At 34.1% G+C, this 19,057-nt stretch overlaps 1 protein-coding gene across 1 annotated transcript; it reads left to right on the forward strand.

Annotated features, from left to right (window-relative positions):
* The first annotated feature begins 2,308 nt into the window (after window positions 1-2,308).
* LOC128987345 (protein arginine N-methyltransferase 9-like) lies at window positions 2,309-18,552 on the forward strand. Its single transcript, XM_054408143.1, has 7 exons — window positions 2,309-2,846; window positions 6,523-6,649; window positions 7,441-7,677; window positions 15,023-15,190; window positions 15,559-16,605; window positions 17,326-17,479; window positions 18,207-18,552. Exons 1-7 carry the CDS (start codon window positions 2,681-2,683, stop codon window positions 18,549-18,551), a joined length of 2,244 nt encoding a protein of 747 aa, XP_054264118.1. The 5' UTR covers window positions 2,309-2,680; the 3' UTR covers window position 18,552.
* The last annotated feature ends 505 nt before the right edge of the window (window positions 18,553-19,057 follow it).

Below are 19,057 nucleotides of genomic sequence, written 5' to 3' on the forward strand. Positions count from 1 at the left end.
CTTGAATCTCTTTTTAAAGGAGCGAGAAGTCTGACCGATATAGTACTTTTCACAATCGTTGCATGAAAGACGGTAAACTCCAGTTTTCTCATATTCTGGAGTTGAAGTTTGGGGTCGCTCTTTCAATAAAGATCCAAGATTGTTAGTAGTCCTGAACGAAACTGTGATATTATCTTTGGCTAAAAGGTTCTTAAATTTATTGCTTATAAAATAACCATATTTAGCTGATAAGAATGTTTTGGGAGCTTTTGTTTCGGTTCCATTCGAGTTTTTATTTCTATGTTTGTAAATCAGATTATCAATAATTGAGCTTCTGTACCCATTAGATATGGCTATATATTTTAATATGTTAACTTCATCTTCATAGTCACTCTGATTCATGGGGACTGTTAATAATCTGTGGACAAAACTATTGTATGCTGCTAATTTTTGTGTGTGAGGATGGTGTGATTCAGCATGGATTGTTTGGTCGGTATAAGTAGGTTTTCGGTATATTTTAAATTGTAAGGTACCTTTGTTTTTTTTTTTTTGTTATGGTGAGGTCCAGAAAATTTAGTCTATTGTTTTCCTCCTTCTCTAATGTAAAGTTTATGTTTTTATGCATGCTACATAAATATGTGTTTAGCATACATAATTGCCTGTCATTACCGTTAAATAAATTTATGGTATCATCCACATATCTATAATAAAACAGAATTTTATTTCTGAGCCGGTTCACATCTGAGAACAAATATTTATTTTCAAGATGGTTTAAGAAAATTTCAGCTAATATTCCAGAGAGGGAGGAGCCCATAGCTAACCCATCTTACCCCCTCTCTGGAATATTAGTTTCCTAATTTTTGTTTAATCTTCTTATTGAGTTCTCGCATAGATTAAACATACTCCATAAAGCACGGGTCACGCACTAGGCTGGCATCAGCGGCGAATTGAAAGAAGCCACTACTGTCAGCTTAATGTGACCACAAAATTCGCAGCTGGCGAGTATTTGTCAGCGGCTGGTGAAGTTGGACATGTTCAACTTTTGGTAGCGAGGCAGCGGCGACTAGAGGTCACGTGACCACACGCACTCGTTGACGCCAGCGAACAGCGTAGTCTGACCACCTCTAGAAGCGTGCCAGCGGCGACCAAAGATAATTTCCAACTTGGTTTAACACAAAAGGACTAAAGCAACTAACTGTCTCAATTTTTTAATAAGAGGTTTAACTAATTCTATAGTAATTCTTGGAATGTATGTAGTGACATTCGTAAAACATTTTTGTATGTTTCTGATTCATATTTTAGTGCGTTTAAAAACGTGGTATTTTTAAAAAGTATTTTTATTTATAAATTATTTGTATCCATAAGGCCTGGTGCACTAACGACTCTTCTTGCGAAAATCATTTCTCGTTCACACACATCCTCAATGTTACTAATCCTGAATCCTAAATGATGTTTTGTTATTTCATATATAAAAGTTTGAACGAATTGTTTTTTTTTGTGCTCAATATGGGTGCTGGTTTATGAGGACCCAAAAAAGGACGAAATGGCGACAAGAGCTGAGCTTTAAACTAGGCGATTAAAAGTAGTTTGTAGCATAGAATAAATAACTGAGCTTATAGGTAGTCGGGGAAGCAGGTTATTGATTTCTTAAATTTATTCCAAAACTATACGTGCTTGTGGGACGTTTCTAGAAGTAAAAACACCAAATAAGCAGCTTACAGTGATTTGTTGCAAAATCTCACTGCTGTTCCTTTCTCACACATCGTTAATATCACGATCACCAGCGGCTGACAAGCGAAGCAGCCTAGTGTGACCCGTGCTTATGGTCATTAATACCATAGATAAAACATACTCCCTTCATAGATAAAACATACTCCCTTAGTAGATTTGTAGATTTCTCATCTTTATAGAACAGCTGAAGACAATTTTATTGTTAGTTCTGTACGGTTTTCTGTAGAGGTCGTGTTTTGTTTACAATTTGTTTCCCGTTATTACAGCCATTTAAAACCTCGTTTAGCCAAATAATACGATCTAATCATAAACAATAACTTGTCCCCTAGTTATATAACCAAACAGTAAAGCACAAATCAAGAAATTAACCCTAAAATAATAGAAACAAAGTTTCGTCGACACTAGCGCCCATGTGTCACGTACATGAACTAGACACGAAAAACGTGCTTCAAAATTTACAATGGGATGAGAAGTATGTTACTACTTAAGGTAGCGACTTCTTTCAATTCGCCGCTACAACACAAAAGTTGAAAAGTCACATTCAGTCAGTTCGAGTTCAGTCGTCGTTTCAGTCAGTCAGTCTTTTCAGTCTCACCTCACGGTCACAGACGACAGACTCACAGCACTGAGCACAGTGAGAGTTTGACAGTTACCTTAACCTTACTACCTCCCCTATAAAAAATATTTTAGTTTATTTTAGTACTAGAGTCAATGGTACTAGTAAATTAATAATGAACAATCAAACTCTTAATCTCATGACTAAGCAATTAATTTATTAATTTCAATGCTCAATGTAATTAACTGTTGACATAACCTGTATTGGATTATAATTTATGACTACCTATTTGGATTTGATTAGATTCTTTAGGACCTAGGTGCTACTTATAATAATATTTAGCCTAGTTTGTGCAGTTTTTAGGCATTGGAAGTAGAAAAGTGCCTTTACGACTAGGACATGCTGCCATGAAAGATGAATACAGATGCAAGTGAAACTGTAGCATTAAAGTCAAGGAATCATGCCCTGGAATATATTCAGTGTGGGAATTTAGGAAGAGCTTTTTCCCATTTTCTTGTTGCCCTTCAGCTGAAACCCGAATGGAAGACTGATATAAAAAATATATTTTCGAACACCCTTTGTAAGTAAGATACAACATACAAAGTAACAATTATGCCAAGCTACTCCTCTACCTACTCAATCAGTTTAAAGTTTTTTTTAGCAATCGTAGATGTCAATTACTGTAACGTAACTGTGACTGAGCATACATATAAGAAATCAATTCCTTTCAGCATCCTGATTATGACTTATTTAATGACAGTGATTCTGCACTGAAGAGGATCTTCTCCAATTGAAGATAGCTTCCTTTTCCCCTTCTTGTTTTTGCGCTGTGTTGTGTGTGAGGGGGGTGAAAGCAGAGTATTAGGGTTGGTCGTACTGCTTTTGCGCTCTAATCCGGACCCCCCAAAAGTATTAGCAAGGGTCACTTAATCCCCGATCTCGTTTGCGCTTTCTTCGGGCCAGGTAGCCAACGTGACGGTATTCCCCTTTAGACAACTATTTGTAAACAAACCCTTACACACTGGATAAATATTTGTAAATAAGTCTACTCCTTGTGAACGCAGCCGTGACAATAAACTGGATCTAAAGACCAAGTGGCTTGGAGAAAAGATTGTTCAGTTAGGAGAAGAAAGAATTGGGTCAATAGACTTTATAAAATGTGTGGGGTACAGGGCGAGTGTAGAGAAATAAGTTTTCCTACAGTCACCCGACAAAGTTGGCTCCCTTGTACTGTTTATAGTACAGAAAGCTGCTAATTGCTGCATATTTAAATACTTTGTCGTACGGTTTATACTTTGTCGTACGGTTTATACTTTGTCGTACGGTTTATACTTTGGCGCACATCAGGATTCTAACGAAACAACACAAAACAGCGTGGTTCTATTATGCACGTAATCCGTATACGCTTGGAAATAGGTTGGCAACACTTAAAGATAATAATACTATGAACAGCTGATTGACTATTATAACTACGATTTAATCTGTCATTTCGTGTTTATAGTTTACGTTCTCTTTTCGGTATTTCTGAACTTTCTGGACTTTTCTTTTAAACGTTTTAAAACACTCCTACAATCTTAATAAACAAGAAAATATCTTAACAGCATTTTTTTAGGCGCGGAAACCACTGCAAATTACAAAAATATACGGAACTATTTTCTCAAGTCGCGGAGCACATTGCTTGCCGAGGAAAAAATAGCGGAGTGATACGGACCAGAGACTAACTTCCTCTAGGGCACCTATTTGTGTTGCCAGCTGAACCTAAAAACGTGTTGTATAGTGTTTGAAAGACTAATTATTTATATGCTTTATAGTGACTGGAGGAAAAATATAATGTGTAACACGAGTGCAAAAGGCCTTTGCTCACTAGTTACACAAATAACTATTTAAATATAGGGTTAAGTATTATGTATATATTTCTTTTATTGTTTGTTGTTTGTATTGTAAATAGTTAAATCAATAACATCTATAATATTTCAATTAATATACATATATATAACATACTCTTTTTCAGATTGATTTTTGTATAGGCTAAATATGTTTACGCATGGGAATGGGGAAATATACTGAGTTAAAAGTATAAATGTGTAATGTTTTAATAAGCCCATAATAGAATACAAAGAGTAGGCCTACAGCTAAAGAAAATACTAGGCTAGTACTTAATTTTAATATAGGATTTTAATATACTGTAGTTCACAATCGAGTATGATATTCAATAAGAAAGCAAGTCATAACTCTGAACTCTGACCCATTCGACTCTGCATGTTAGGTGTCTACTTATAACTAATTATACGATAGAGCAGGAATTACAATCCGCATTTAATACAAACGGATATATTTGACAAATTATGCCGCCAAAAAGCGCAAACGAGATTTCCCTGATGGGGTACCTGTGGGCCCGTCTGGGCTTGAAGCGCAAACGAGGTCCGCCCTTGGGGTTAGTGTCGTGCTCTTTATCCACTTGTTTTCCTCCATTACCACATGTTCTCCTAGTTTCATTATATAAGTCATCTTTTTATTCTAGTCCAATCATTGTCAAACGATCACCTTTTTTTTGCCTTCTTGTTATTGTTAAGTTTTCTTTCATAATTTATATTTGCACTGTTAAATTTTCAATTAATTTTTGATAACCTTTCATCTTGGTTCATGTTCCTCCCAATGTTGTTACATTCACCATTATAGCACTTAAGTCACAATCAATCATTGTCACACTCTCATTGTTCATACTTGTTATTGTTAAGTTTTTACATTTTATTGCACTGTAAAATATTCAAATTTTTTTATGTTTTCCTTTTCGATCGTGTATTTAGCGAAGCAGGCTGTTAATGTTAGTTCAATTTGAAGACCATTGCATGTTTTTTTTTCTCTTGTTTGCCGATGTTGTATCCTCCCTATATATTTGTTTTTAATTTTTCATTACTCAGTTGCGAATCATTAGTGTTAGCATGTATTCATAAAGCATGACCAAATAGCAAGATGTAAAACTTACTGCATGTTAATAGTAGGCCTATTTATTGATTCATAAATTGTTATGCATGTAATTGATTGTACAAATGGCGATTTTGCCGTAAATAAATAAATAAATAAATAAATACATGTCTGGTGATTCCTTATACACAGCTGTTAATTAATTAGCCCATACAGCTAATAGCAACTAACGGACCTCGCATGAGTGTGGACAGCTAAAAGACATGCATCAAGGCCCATGCAATATCGCTTGCGTTGATTCATGTTGAATTTAATTATGAATTGAAAGGTTGAAATTGAAAGCGCATGAGTGTGGACACAGCTATTGTACAGTAATAAATCAAAATAACAATTGCAAATGCTATTTCTGTCGCTTTTGATCAATATACGACCAGTTTTATTGAAATTTGATACAATTAGAAGTAATTATCCAATCGCCTCGTTCAGAGACGCTGGCATTGCTTTCCCAATCTTGATCATCTCGTTACTAGATGCTTGGCACTTAAGCTTCGACACAACGGCACTCAAAGGGTTAATCGATCTTAGCGATTTACTGATTGAATTTGATTTTATAGGTACCAAATTATTTAATACGTACATGATAGATATTAAATTTTTTTACTAGGCCTATTGCTATTTCATGTAACCACATGAACTAACCTAACCAGGTTGGGTTAGGTTATTAGTTTCTTTTACTTTTTGTTAACTTAAGCCAACATTAATACTCTATGAATGAGAACATTTTTGGGTATAGTCAAATGTAGAGTAATCATAGATTAATACAATTGAAAATACTGATTGTATTAGAATAGTAATCTAATTACGGTACTGCAGAAAATGATGGACTAATCAATTAGGTTAGGTAGGGCCTATTTTAAAATAACAATTCCAACCCCTGTAGTTATTAAGTTACACATGCTTGATAATATAAATCTGTAAGAAAATCGTTAACCAGTTTTAACTTATAATTTTTAGAAGATATCAAATCAATTCTTTATTTATCATTAAATACAATGGATTTTCTCAAATTATAATAATTAGGCTTTCACCACAAAATAGACTAACTCAAATAACTCATGACTAGGCAGACAGCACATTATTATCGTTTTGCTAAATAGTATAGCCTATTAACTGAATTGCTGTCATAGTCTCTGTAAATGTGGTGTTGTCTGCACAATTACAAATAATGTGTTTACTATTTAAAATTCATAGACTAGTCTGCCAGTTGAAATGTATAACTTAGGTAGGCCTACTTAGTATTTTAAATTTGATAATTGACCTTACATTTTCAGGCACTTGGGGAAAACAACTTGAATCTGCTCAGAGATTTAAAGACCTCTTTAAATGTTATGAACAAGCAATCAAAATATACCCTGACAATGAATTAGTCCTTTGCAACTTGGGCTCTCATTTATTCAGGTATGAAATACTAACTTAAAATGGAAGATTTGTTAAGATCAGTATTAAAAAGTTCATTGTCTCGAAATGCAATAAAAATCCTACAAGACAATATCACTTGTGTTGATCTTGGCCTTAAGCCTAGTTTTTTATGGGATATTCCAGCAAGGGTTGACAGATCTTTGATTCATAGTGCCATCAATATGTTAAAACAAAGGAAAACTATATCAAGAAGCATCAAAGTTTTGATTTTGGGTGATGATTTGTTTATTTTTAATGCTGTGGAGATTGATCTTTTGTTTTCCAATTTGTTAGAAGTAAAGTTTGTCAATTGCAGTCCAACATTGGAATCACCAGAGATAATTGAAAATTGCAAAGATATTTTTGATTTAATTGGTACAATGATGAATAATATTAGAGAAAACAAGTCGAACGATGTACTCACTATTGAAGGAAGTCCTGATTGGTGTTTTCCAACTTTATTTGGGTTCTTGTTGGGTTATCCAGTTGTGTATTGGTCTTCTTCTTCTGATAATAATCTGTCAAATCACAATCTTGTTCTTTGCAAAATTAGTTTCTCTAATCAAGATTTAAATTTGGAAAATATCTTTTCCTTTACCTTCCCGTCAAACCTACATCTTCTGCTATATGTAGAATGTTGGAGGAAAAAACTAAATGAAAGATTTTCTGGAGATTTATCCATGACAGTTACGACCGTCTCCTATCCATCGATTGTTTTATAACCATTGACGTATAGCCTAACCACTTTAGAATATGAATTATGGTAATCATAAGCAACATTGTCTAAGCAGGCTAGAACACTTGTGTGAAGCTGCTCATTATTTTCGACAAGCCCTCACTATCAACAATGACTACTTGCCTGCCTATCGCAATCTGCAAAATGTTTGCAATGCTCTCGTGGAAAGATGGCATTTTAGAATGCTCAATGACACATATCGCAATGAAGCTTACAGAGAAGCGATTTTGAAAAAGGTTCAACAAGGATTCACAAGCGTTTTGGACATAGGCACTGGAACTGGTATTCTAAGGTAGGCCTAAGTAAATTTTTGCATTCAAAAGTTGTATACGGGTGAATATCAAATTGAGAGAGAATAAAAACAAAAAAAAACTATAAATACATTTAAAAAAAACCCAAAACTAATTTTTATTTAATTGTTCCATGTATAAATAACCTAATTAATACAATTTAAGAAAGGATTTTAATATTTAAAACAATATTTGAAAGCCGTTTTTGTCAGGTCGCTAACTGTCCCCAAGACGTCATAGAGGAACTTGAAGCAGTTTATGAAATTTAAAAAATAAAAATAAATAAATTTTATGCTGTATAATCATTGTTTTGTGTCTTTATTAAGCCCTATTCAGTGTTTTTACAATTAAATGATCGCTTTAAAATTGAAATTTTAGCATGTAAACGTAAGTCCCCCGGTAAAACACCAAGGGGTGGTTCACGAGCTCGGGACTTCATAGTCCGCGACCAGACGTTGGTCCCGGACTATATAAGCGACGACCAAAAAATGGGTTCACGAGTCAGAGCCTAATGATGTGAAAGCCGGGCCCAGTGTAGGTCGAGACCAAATCCATAGCGGAGCCTAATGACAGGGATTCGCAGGGAATTTCTGTTGAGACATTGGTAACAACAGTCTGGAAACACATGTGAAGCCAATGCTGCTGACATACGCACTTCCATACAATAGGATGATCGTGAAAAAAGGCTGAACCAAAACGTCCAAAACGATTATTTTTCGCGTATTTCATTGTCCCAATGCTCACCTATAATAATCTATCTAATTTTATTGATTTATAAACACAACAATCCACGTTTGTATGAAATCAGATAATGGAAGTCTGTAGTGAAATATATTTTTCTGTGTGCATTCTTATAATTCAATTAAGATGCATGACATAAAATAACTGGGTATTTATAACCAGATGAATGCCTATTTTGCATAATTGCCCGATAATTTAGGATGGTATTTTGGATAGGAAAATTTTAACTAAACTTATTTAAATAGTACAATTATTGAAACTAAAATGTATTTAGAGGTACTGATTATTAGATATGAAAATTGTAGGTATGTGCTGGTTTTAATCGTGGTTGTAATATAAGAATATTCTTTCCGTTATTCTTACACTCTTTAATAATCTAACTGTAAAATGTTGAAAATAATATTCTGCAGTTAGCTCGTAATATTATTTATGTTAACAGCTATGGTTTTTAATTATCATTTTTTGTGTTGCGATTTTTAAAATCTGTTTCATTGGTATTACAAGTATTACAATGCGTTTATATTTAGGAAAACCTTTTTTTTCTTTAGGCATAGTTTCGAACTGAAAATTTGATTTGTTCTGCTTTCATTATCAAACAAATAGCTACCATCCAAGCTTTACTAACATCCAATAAATCACTAGTTTCTCGATGAAAAGTGCCATCAGCCAAAAATATTAGTGCAATTAACATTTTTTTCAATTTAGAATACTGTAATGGATTTTACTGTCGGGAAATCCGTGCCTTGGAGTGAACGCCTCAAATGACTCATTGATGGCATCTTTGGAAACATTTAAATCTATCTTTAAATTCATCAAGGCATTAAAGGGTTTTAGTCATGATAACGAGCTGGTCCTATGCGAGGTAGTGGAGTAATGGTACATAATTGTTAACATAATACAGTATAGATTTTTCTTTGTCATATTCAATACACACGGCTACCAGTGAGTACAACATAAGACGGTGATATCACCGCTAACCGTACTCAACGACTGACGGTTTGCTTGATGTTTCCTACGGCAAAAAAACTATTTCTGATAATTATGTTAGATAACGATGGTTTAACTGAGGCTGATTAGTTATATTTATATTCTATGCATAATTTTGTCGTTAAAATTGTAATAACATGGGGCTTATCAGTAAAAATATATCTTTGTTATAATACTACTTTGTTACGTGCATAATTTATCTGTCGTTTTAAGTTGTTTGATAATCTTTTTCATGTTTTATGAGCCTTTTTTCCCCATTTTTACATATTTTTTTAATATGGTGTTGTGGGTAATGGAATTGTTCGGAATTTAATGAGGAACCATATTTAAATATTAGTTTTTAAAAAATAATAAAAATAAAGGAGCTAATTAGATAAAACCGGATGTCACCTTAAACCTGCCTCCTACCAGGTCTGAGTTGGAGACCAAACACCATTGTTCTTTTGGGCCCGAACCATCTCACTTGACTCGTGAACCCACCGGGACTAATGATCAGAAGCTGGGACTATCTGTAATTGGACTCGTGAACCCAACTTTTAAAACCGGGTTTTATCCCTGCACTAATTGTGTGCCGCCTATCAGTTTGGTCCGCGGCTTATATAGTCTCGAGCTCGTGAACCCGATTTTTTAAGTCGCGGCCCAAATACCGGTTATTTCCGGATTCTGGGCTCGGACTACGATAGTCCCGAGCTCGTGAACCGCCCCCAAGTATTAATGGCAATTTTAATTTGCCGCCATAATCACCGCTAGCACTCCTAGAGTCCCGCCAGAGCCATCAGTGTCACCATGACAGATGGATAGAGTGGACTATGCAGTGTTTGACCGGATTTCTAATGTCTAATGTCTAATTTCATTTTCCATTTAATTGCCAAATATCGATTGAGCTAAGTGTTGTTGTTATGTTTATTGTCTGTCAGGTCGCTAACGTCTATAAACTTATTATTTAAGCAAATAAAAATTATTTTAACAATGAATATCACAGTATTTGTGGTGCACTGTTGTCACAACGATCGTTTACCGCCATTTTGGCTGTTACAACGGCACTATCGACAAAGACGGCCAAATTCGTCAGGTCGCTGACGTTATTGCTCCTAATAAACGTTTAAATCAGGTCGCTGACGTTATTGACCTGATGTTATAACTGATTATTCTTTGTTTCGTCACACATCCAGTAGATTTATATGTAATGAGCGTGCAATTGTTTTACCCTTCTTTATTTCAAATGAATATACTTTCTTACCAGTACTTTTGTGATGACAATGTTATATTTCTATGGGTCAGATCGCTAACGTTTTTCTAACATCAGTAATATTACTAAAACAAGATAATTTTGTAGTAAAAGTTGTACTGTCTGAAAATGACTTGCATTTGCAGTAAATACTACTTCTTTACTTCGCTGAGTGCCATAATTAAAGCCTAAAAAACGTCTGTTTTGCTAGCGCCGCATCAGGTCACTAACGCCACATCAGATCGCTAACGCTCATGAAAATGAATATAAAATGATTTTTTTTTTTAAATATTACACTATTGATGAGTTATTTTTAATGGTTTGTTCTCCCTTTAGTCAAAGTAGTTAAAAATTAGTATAAAAAAAAATTGTTTACATTAAATATTCCAAATTTTTTATCAAAAACGTGTACATTTCAGATTGTTCCTGTTATTAATGTATTATTTTTACATATGATAAAAAAATTTAATAATTTTAATTATATGATGGATGCATTATTTAGGAAACAAGTTAGATGTTTATAAACATTTTTTTAAATTTTCAATGGAATTTATTATTTTTTTCAGACTTTAAAAAACGTTAGCGACCTGATGTTGTCTTTGTAGTTGATAAGACAAATATTCATAAAAAAAATAGAAAAACTTACATTGAAGCTCTGCTATGGTTAGCAATGTATAATGTAACACTTTGTTTATTATTGGGTCAATAAAATATGTATTTTAACAAAATAATTATTTTTAATTTTTTCTGCTTCATTTTCTCTCTCAATTTGAGATTCACCCATAATATAGGTATTTTGTTTTTTAAATATGTGATGTGGAAAGCGAAAAGGGACCTCTTGTCGGCGATGCAAAATTTTCAGTAGGTACGGCCGATGTAAGTAATTAAGGTCAAAAATATCGAAATTCAAGTTTTTATCGATTGTTATAACTCAATTAACATAGAACAGGACAGTATCGGTTAAAATATCGAATTGAAGATTTAAAAGGTCAAAATAAATCATTTTGTTAGCCTCTGCACAGTCTAAAAAAAGGGACCTCTTGTCGCTCAATGTTATTACGCCATAACGACAAGAGGTCCCTTTTCCAATATTCACTTTATAAACAGACTGTAATCCAAAAAATGAATTGTCCTGCATTCTAGTGAAAATTTAGAGAACTACAACGAATTCAGTTTACGGAGAAAAAAATATCTCACAAATTTTGCAGTCCCGACAAGAGGTACCTTTTCTTATCATATGGTGAAATAACACAGGGCCGACAAGAGGCCCCTTTTCTGAAGTACAATTTTAACGACATGATTCGATAAAACAATTATCTTAATTAAAACTACCGTGAGTTAAGACAAATAAATATTGGTATTGCCTCCAAAGAGGACATTTATAAGCTTTCTTTTGATACCAAAATCGTTTCTTAAATACGAAAAAAAAACTGTATGCGTATTTGAAATTTTCAAAATAGTTTTTCTCAAAATGACCCTTTTCCCTAACAAAATTTCAAAGTTAAGGAATTCATATATATAAAACTCAAAATCGAAAATTCCCGACAAGAGGTCCCTATTCGCTTTCCACATCACATATATAGAATTTGTAGGTAGTTGTTTATTAAGTTCACTTTTTAGGTAGCACCGTACATTTTTTGTTGTTCAAGATTTAAATTGAAAAACTTCATGGTCAGAATATTATTGTAAAATCTAAAACCTAGTGTTCATAAATAGGCCTAATCTATATTCTAGGCCTACTTTTTTAATAATACTGGCATTGATCTATGTACAGACGAATACTGATATGAGTCATTGACAATTGGATACTGAATTAGACATACCATCTACATGGAAAAAGAACATAGTTGTGTGTGTCAGTCACAGAATAATGTGCCAGTGTCTATAAATATATTTTATACCTTATTTTTTGTTGCTGGGGTTGTTATTGCGCCGATTTGCACATTTCAAATCTAAAATCCGCACCAAACTGTCCAATCAAAGAACGAGAGGAGAGGGATACGATAACAGTTGGACTCCGGGAGCTAATGACTTCAGCACTTTACTTGTAGGGGTTAACCATGGCTCAGTCTGACATTGGCAATCTCCGATCATTTTATAATTATATCATTAAAAGCTTGGAATTTAACATTTGGACGAACTAGCAAGTGCATCAAATCGACTGCAATTGTCTTACTTTTGCCGAATCGTTTATTTAGCATTGAAATCAGGAATAGAATCCAAATTACAGACTCAAAAAAAGTGTAATTATTTGTTCGGACATCGAAACGCCGTTGTAGAACGCCGTTGTAGATCTAAATTTGCACAGTACAATAGTCTGAGATTGTGAATGTCTTTGTAGTCGACTTTCTGTATGTACGTAAATGTTTGTATTATATGTAGGCCTATCTTGGAAAATAGTTTTAGCATGCATACGACAATCTTCCAAGTTTATAGCTCACATTAAGCCGTCCAACCCACTGCTGGCTTCAGCAGTTTGAATTTGTAAAAAACTTTGTCCATTCCATTTAACAGAAAATTGGAAATTTAGATCAGCACAATCTGTTGGTGGCTCTCATTAACTAAGATTTTAATTTCAAAAATAAAATTGGCAACAATTTTAACATGGGGATGAAATGTCTATTTGTATCCATAGTCAAAGCAGAACTAAGTACATGTATTTAAACTAAGAACCCGACTCGTGTAATCAAATTTTTAGTCTGTCAAACCAAATAAAATCTTTTTCCTACAGTCACCCGACAAAGTTGGCTTCCTTGTACTGTTTATAGTACAGAAAGCTGCTAATTGCTGCATATTTATACTTTGTTTATACTTTGTCGTACGGTTTATACTTTGCCGCACATCAGGATTCCAACGAAACAACACAAAACAGCGTGGTTCTATTATGCACGTAATCCGTGTACGCTTGGAAATAGGTTGGCAACACTTACAGATAACAATACTATGAGCAGCTGATTAAATATTATAACTAGGATTTAACCTGTCATTTCGTGTTTATAGGTTCGGTATCACTTCTGAACTTTCTGGACTTTTCTTTTAAACGTTTTTAAATCATTCCTACGATCTTAATAAACAAGAAAATACCTTTAAAGGATTTTTTTTAGGCGCGGAAACCACTTCAAATTACAAAAACATACGGAACTATATTCTCAAAACGCAGAGCACATTTCTTGCCGAGGAAAAATAGCGGAGTGATACAGACCGGGTAGCCTACTACTTTCTGTAGGGCACCTATTTGTAAAATGGTTTATATTACCTGTCCGTCAGTGATCCTTTTGTTGTCGTCTTATGCGACCGGTTTCAGGATTAAAATCCCATCATCAGGCTGATAAAAATGTCATGTCACTCAAGTTGAGGTCGTCGATAAACGCAAAAACACACACATACAACACCTATTTGTGTTGCCAGCTGAACCTAAAAACGTGTTGTATAGTGTTTGAAAGACTAATTATTTATATGCTTTATAGTGACTGTAGGAAAAATATAATGTGTAACACGAGTGCAAAAGGCCTTTGCTGCACTCGAGATCATTCCACACTCGCCTGTGGCTCGTGCGTAAACATTGCTCTCGTGTGCAGCAAAGTGCCACTTTACCCACTAGTTACACAAATAACTATACCATTATAAAATACACAAATACAGTGCATAAATAATTATCGACAAAAAAATGCAGTGAAAATGAAAATGAAATGAAAATACTTTTTTATTGAGGCGAACATTAGGACCACATGGTCCTTTCTTACAGTTAACCTCTGCAGTGCAACATGAGATGCAGATCGTTAACAATAGATATGAATAATAGATATAATGTGAGAGATGATGATGATGTCTACGTGAATTTGCATTGAATCTAGTGAAAACTACCCTACCTCCTCTGACATTCGTCATAATTACTGTTTTGAAGTATCCGATAACCTCAACTTTGAACAAAATGAGAATCCCAAACTTAACACTATTTAAGTTTTTTTACATCGCAGAAGATGTTAAGATTTTACTGTGATTGTGGTAAAAGATGATGACGTTAATTTACTGTAAAATATGACGATGATGGCTTTGTCTACATGACCGCTGGAGATGTTAAATATTTTTTTTTTGATGATCGTCGCTATTGCCTTATTTAATAACAATTCTTATTACTGTATTTTTACATCGTTGAAATTCTTTCTGTAAGAAATTCTGATGAGTTTAGATAGTAGTCCAACTACACAGCTTGTTTCCATCCTCTAATTGTTGAAACATTTACAAGACAATAAATGTATCTGTAAATAACTTGTGTTTTGTGTGAGTCTGTCAAACTGTCGAGAAATATTTGATCAAGATATAACAATATATTATATTATATTAGTATGTCATCATAGCAAACAGTTCTCATCACATGTTTTTGTTTGCAGTTTATACGCAGTATCAGCTGGTGCGACAGACATCCATGCTTGTGACTATTCCCCGACAATGTGTTCCATTGCATGTCAAGTGTTAGAGGCAAACAAAATGGCCGATAAAGTCACTGTGATCAACAAACTTTCCAACGACCTCTCTATTTCTCATGATCTTCCTGAAAAGTGAGTGTAATTGAGTAGTTTTTAGATTAAATTCATACAACACCGGTGCACCAAGGTGTGCATTTTTAGGCGAAGTTGAGTGAATGATGAGTGATTTATGGAAATAGTATAAACATTAAACATTTATAAAATTGATGTATCCCATATTTTAAAGTTTCTTTTTATTTATTGGTATTTCTTATTGCTGTAAATTGCTTAGCTGCTATAAAACAATTAATTATTAAAAACACATAATTAGGGCCACTTGGCACATTCCAAGGATAAAGAGGTATTTCTATGTCAAATGATCTGTCATATTTGTTTACTTTTAATATTTGGAGAATTTGCCATAAAATTGCAAACAATTACAATACTTTTATTTTTCCCAGAAAATCTCTTGTAGTAACTGAGACAATGGATGCTGGGTTGTTAGGAGAACATCTGCTTCAAACAATACTCCACGCTTGGAACCGACTTTTGAAACCGCCTTGTCCAGAACTTCTCAAACAACTTGAATCCGGAGCAAAAATTGATGATCATGGCGTTGTTCTTCCGTTTGGGGCCAAATTATGGGCTGTTCCAGTAAAATCATACAACATAGCCAGACAAAACTACCTTCTGGACAACTGCGACAGTTCTTGGGACTTCAGCAACATTCTGCTTTATAGTGACTCAAGTGAACCCTATGACACGGAAAACTTAAGAAACGATAAATGCAAGTTTCTTGGGGATCCTGTTGAATTGTTCTGTTTTAATTTCAACGATCCCATAGAGTTGCAAGAATTTTATGAAGGGAAATTTGATAAGAAAAAAGTTTCATTTGAATATGAAGGAAAGTCAGACGCGCTGGCAGTGTGGTTTGATGTTTCGTTAGATGAGGACATCACTTTTAGTTCTACACCGTTCTCAGAAGATGTGTGTTGTTGGGAACAAGCAGTGTTTAAGTTTAAAGAGCCTCAAACTAGTTTTGCTGTGAAAGTTAGCTGTGGTGAGGGTAAACTGAGGTTCAACTTCAGTAAAACTACCTCTAAAAAAACTAAAGGAAAAACTATATCTGAATATGCAGTTAGTTCAGACACAATTCTGTTTCTTAATAATCATTCATTGCTAAACAGGATTAGTGTTTTGCCTGAAAACTTTGATAAAGTTTTAAACGTATTAGACCTCTCCCCTTTTCCAATGTCAGGTCTGCAATTTGTTAAACAAAAGAAGGCAAATTTGGTTTGTGTTTTGAAATCACATGAAGAAGTTAAGGCTGTGATACAATTTGTTGGAGACAATAGTTTGGATTCCTGCAAAGTTAAGTGCTTTGTGATGAATGAAATTGATGTGGTGCTTTCAAACGAGATAAGCAAGTTTGATTTTATAATCAATGATTTGTTTGAATCCAGTGGAGAGCTCAAAGAAGCTAATGTTAACCTGATACCAAGACTTGTGTAAGTATGTTTTGTTTTTAGAATCAACTGTGCCATTACAATCTGCTCAATTTTATACATCATTGCCAAACATTTCAGCAATAACAAAGCTTGGAATTTAAGCTTTTTGAATTTTAAAACAAATTTGAAGGAGATATTTTTAAATCTGTGGACTTTGATAACTGATTAACCTGCACTTGTTTAGAGACAAGTTGGTCCTTTTACTTCCGTCATCAATAGGTAGTAAGTACACCTTGCAGATAGTTTTTTTAAGGAATTAGCTTTGCAAACCGTTACAAGTTTAAATGCATGCTAAAAATATTGTTAATTTACACTAATTAGAACGACTTAAAAATTTAATCATAACTATTCCACTGATTACATCTATTTACCACATCACTAACCTCCTCTGTTAGAAAATAGTTCCGAATTGCATGACAATCAAAATTTGTAACAAGTTACCTAAAATCACAAGTGACAATCCTTCAGAAAAAACAAACTGTAAAACATTGAAAAAAATTATTATTGGTCTTATTTGTAACATAAAGGATATTTTTCTGTATGATTTAAAAAAGTTTGGCTTTATAAAACAGGCCTACAGTCCATATTTTTTAAATACAGACCATACGGGTGTTCTCTTTTAGCAAATTTCCCTATAGGGAAGTAGCTATTTTAGTTTTAAGCTTCATTTATCTTCCAATTTATCATCTGTTCATTTATTGAGAATATTTTACATTGCAGAAATCAGTTAAGCCCAGATGGTGTGTTGTCCCCTACCAACATAACAATGATGTTTCAACTCACTCACTGTCCATGGATCACCAGGACTTCTAAAGTAACTAACGAGGAGCTTGTTCAGAAATATAACATCGCTCAGTTTATCAACATTTATCAGGTAACCTTAGAGCGACGACCGTGTCAAAATCAATGTAATCCTTGTCCATCATTGTTTTGGCCTCAATTTAGAATTCTATCATCAAGGACTGTCATATCGAATCACCTTAAGGTTGCACTTGAAACATAAAATGTGCATAAGTCAAGTTACCCTGAAGATGGAGATCTACATTGAGGTCAAATTTTTATTGGACAGAAGTGTTTAATCATTTTTGACATGTTAGACCTCAGCTGTACTAATATTAAACTTAATCACTTTTAATGTTCGATTTATAACCTATTTTTATATTTGCAAGGACGGTTGTGATTATATCAACACCATATTTGTGAAGTAAAAAGAGTATTTATGCACCAGAATACATTATTTTGTCATATTCATTTACTAGTCATATTGCCATGCAATAGCATAGCAACGCTGGTGGCGCTGCTTACGGATTGACAGGCAAAGCTCTCTCAAAACACTTAATGCTTTTTACCATGCGGTTGGCATTCTGGGTTATAGTAGTACGTTTTCTGTGGTATTGCAAAGAGGGAGGGAGGTTGGTTGGACTAAAATACTAGTACATGCCCCTCTCTCACACAAATTCACCTTAAAGCCATCCTTGGTAACTACAATAGTTAGCAAAAATTGTACAAACAAAATTGCAGAATCTCTAAAATCTTGACATATCTTTTATAGTGTGTTTAAAAATGAAAATGAGCACATTTTCACCCAGTCAATTTTCCAGGTACACCAGCAGTTGGACATAAACTTACAGATACTAGAGTGTGAATATCTCTCAAATCCTGTCCCTTGTCTTCAACTAGTCCAGGAAGACATGACTTTAGATTCTTGTCGAACTGAAGATATAACAGTCTCTGTTGCAAAAGATGGATGTATCAACGCTCTACCACTGTGGTACCAATACCAGCTGTCTACACTACAAGAGCCATTGTCTACTGGTGAAAGAGATAGTCACATAAACCAAGTTGTGTATGTTGTAGATCCTCCGTGTAATGTCTTAGCTGGTGACACTGTTGTTATTAATGTAACCTATCTTGCAGGAATCACAAGATTAAAACTGAAACATTGAATTTGTGTTTTTATCCCCCTTAATTGAATATGGGTTGAAAAGCTAAAAAGACCATCTCACTCCTCTCTACACTCACTTTGCATAAATAATATTCAGCCTAAAATACACACCCAAGTGAGAATTTTACTCTTAAGAGGATGAGTATTTTAAGATGAATATGAATGAAAAGTGAGAGTCAAATAGAATGGCAACCCGTGTAGCTTAAATCAGCTGTTTATTATATAAAACTATTCATTCATAAGTTCTATGATAAAAAACCAGTGAGTCAAATTTGGAACCATCAAAAAGCTAATAAATTTGTCAGGGCCGGATTTAGCATTTTTGCGCCCCTAGGCCCAAAACAATTTTCCGCCCCCTAGTCTGGTCACAGTTACTTTCCTTCAAACCAATATTTAAAGCTATATCACGACCATAGGCTTAAGTTAATTGCTTGAATACCATTTTTTTTTTTAAAGAATTGACTTGTTTAGCATTAACAAAATGCCGTCTTAAACACTTTCAGCAAA

This window comes from Macrosteles quadrilineatus, unplaced genomic scaffold (genome assembly GCF_028750875.1).
Source record: "Macrosteles quadrilineatus isolate MER2022 unplaced genomic scaffold, UCM_ALF_1.0 Scaffold_2__2_contigs__length_208266976, whole genome shotgun sequence".
In the NCBI taxonomy this organism is placed as follows: Eukaryota; Metazoa; Arthropoda; class Insecta; order Hemiptera; family Cicadellidae; genus Macrosteles; species Macrosteles quadrilineatus.

Excerpts from the sequence above, each read along its gene's own strand:
- LOC128987345 (XM_054408143.1), top strand. The coding sequence starts at position 2,681 with ATGAATACAGATGCAAGTGAAACTGTAGCATTAAAGTCAAGGAATCAT. Across the intron at positions 6,650-7,440 it reads TTGGGCTCTCATTTATTCAG|GCTAGAACACTTGTGTGAAG; the intron begins GTATGAAATACT and ends TTGTCTAAGCAG. Across the intron at positions 16,606-17,325 it reads AACCTGATACCAAGACTTGT|AAATCAGTTAAGCCCAGATG; the intron begins GTAAGTATGTTT and ends TTTACATTGCAG.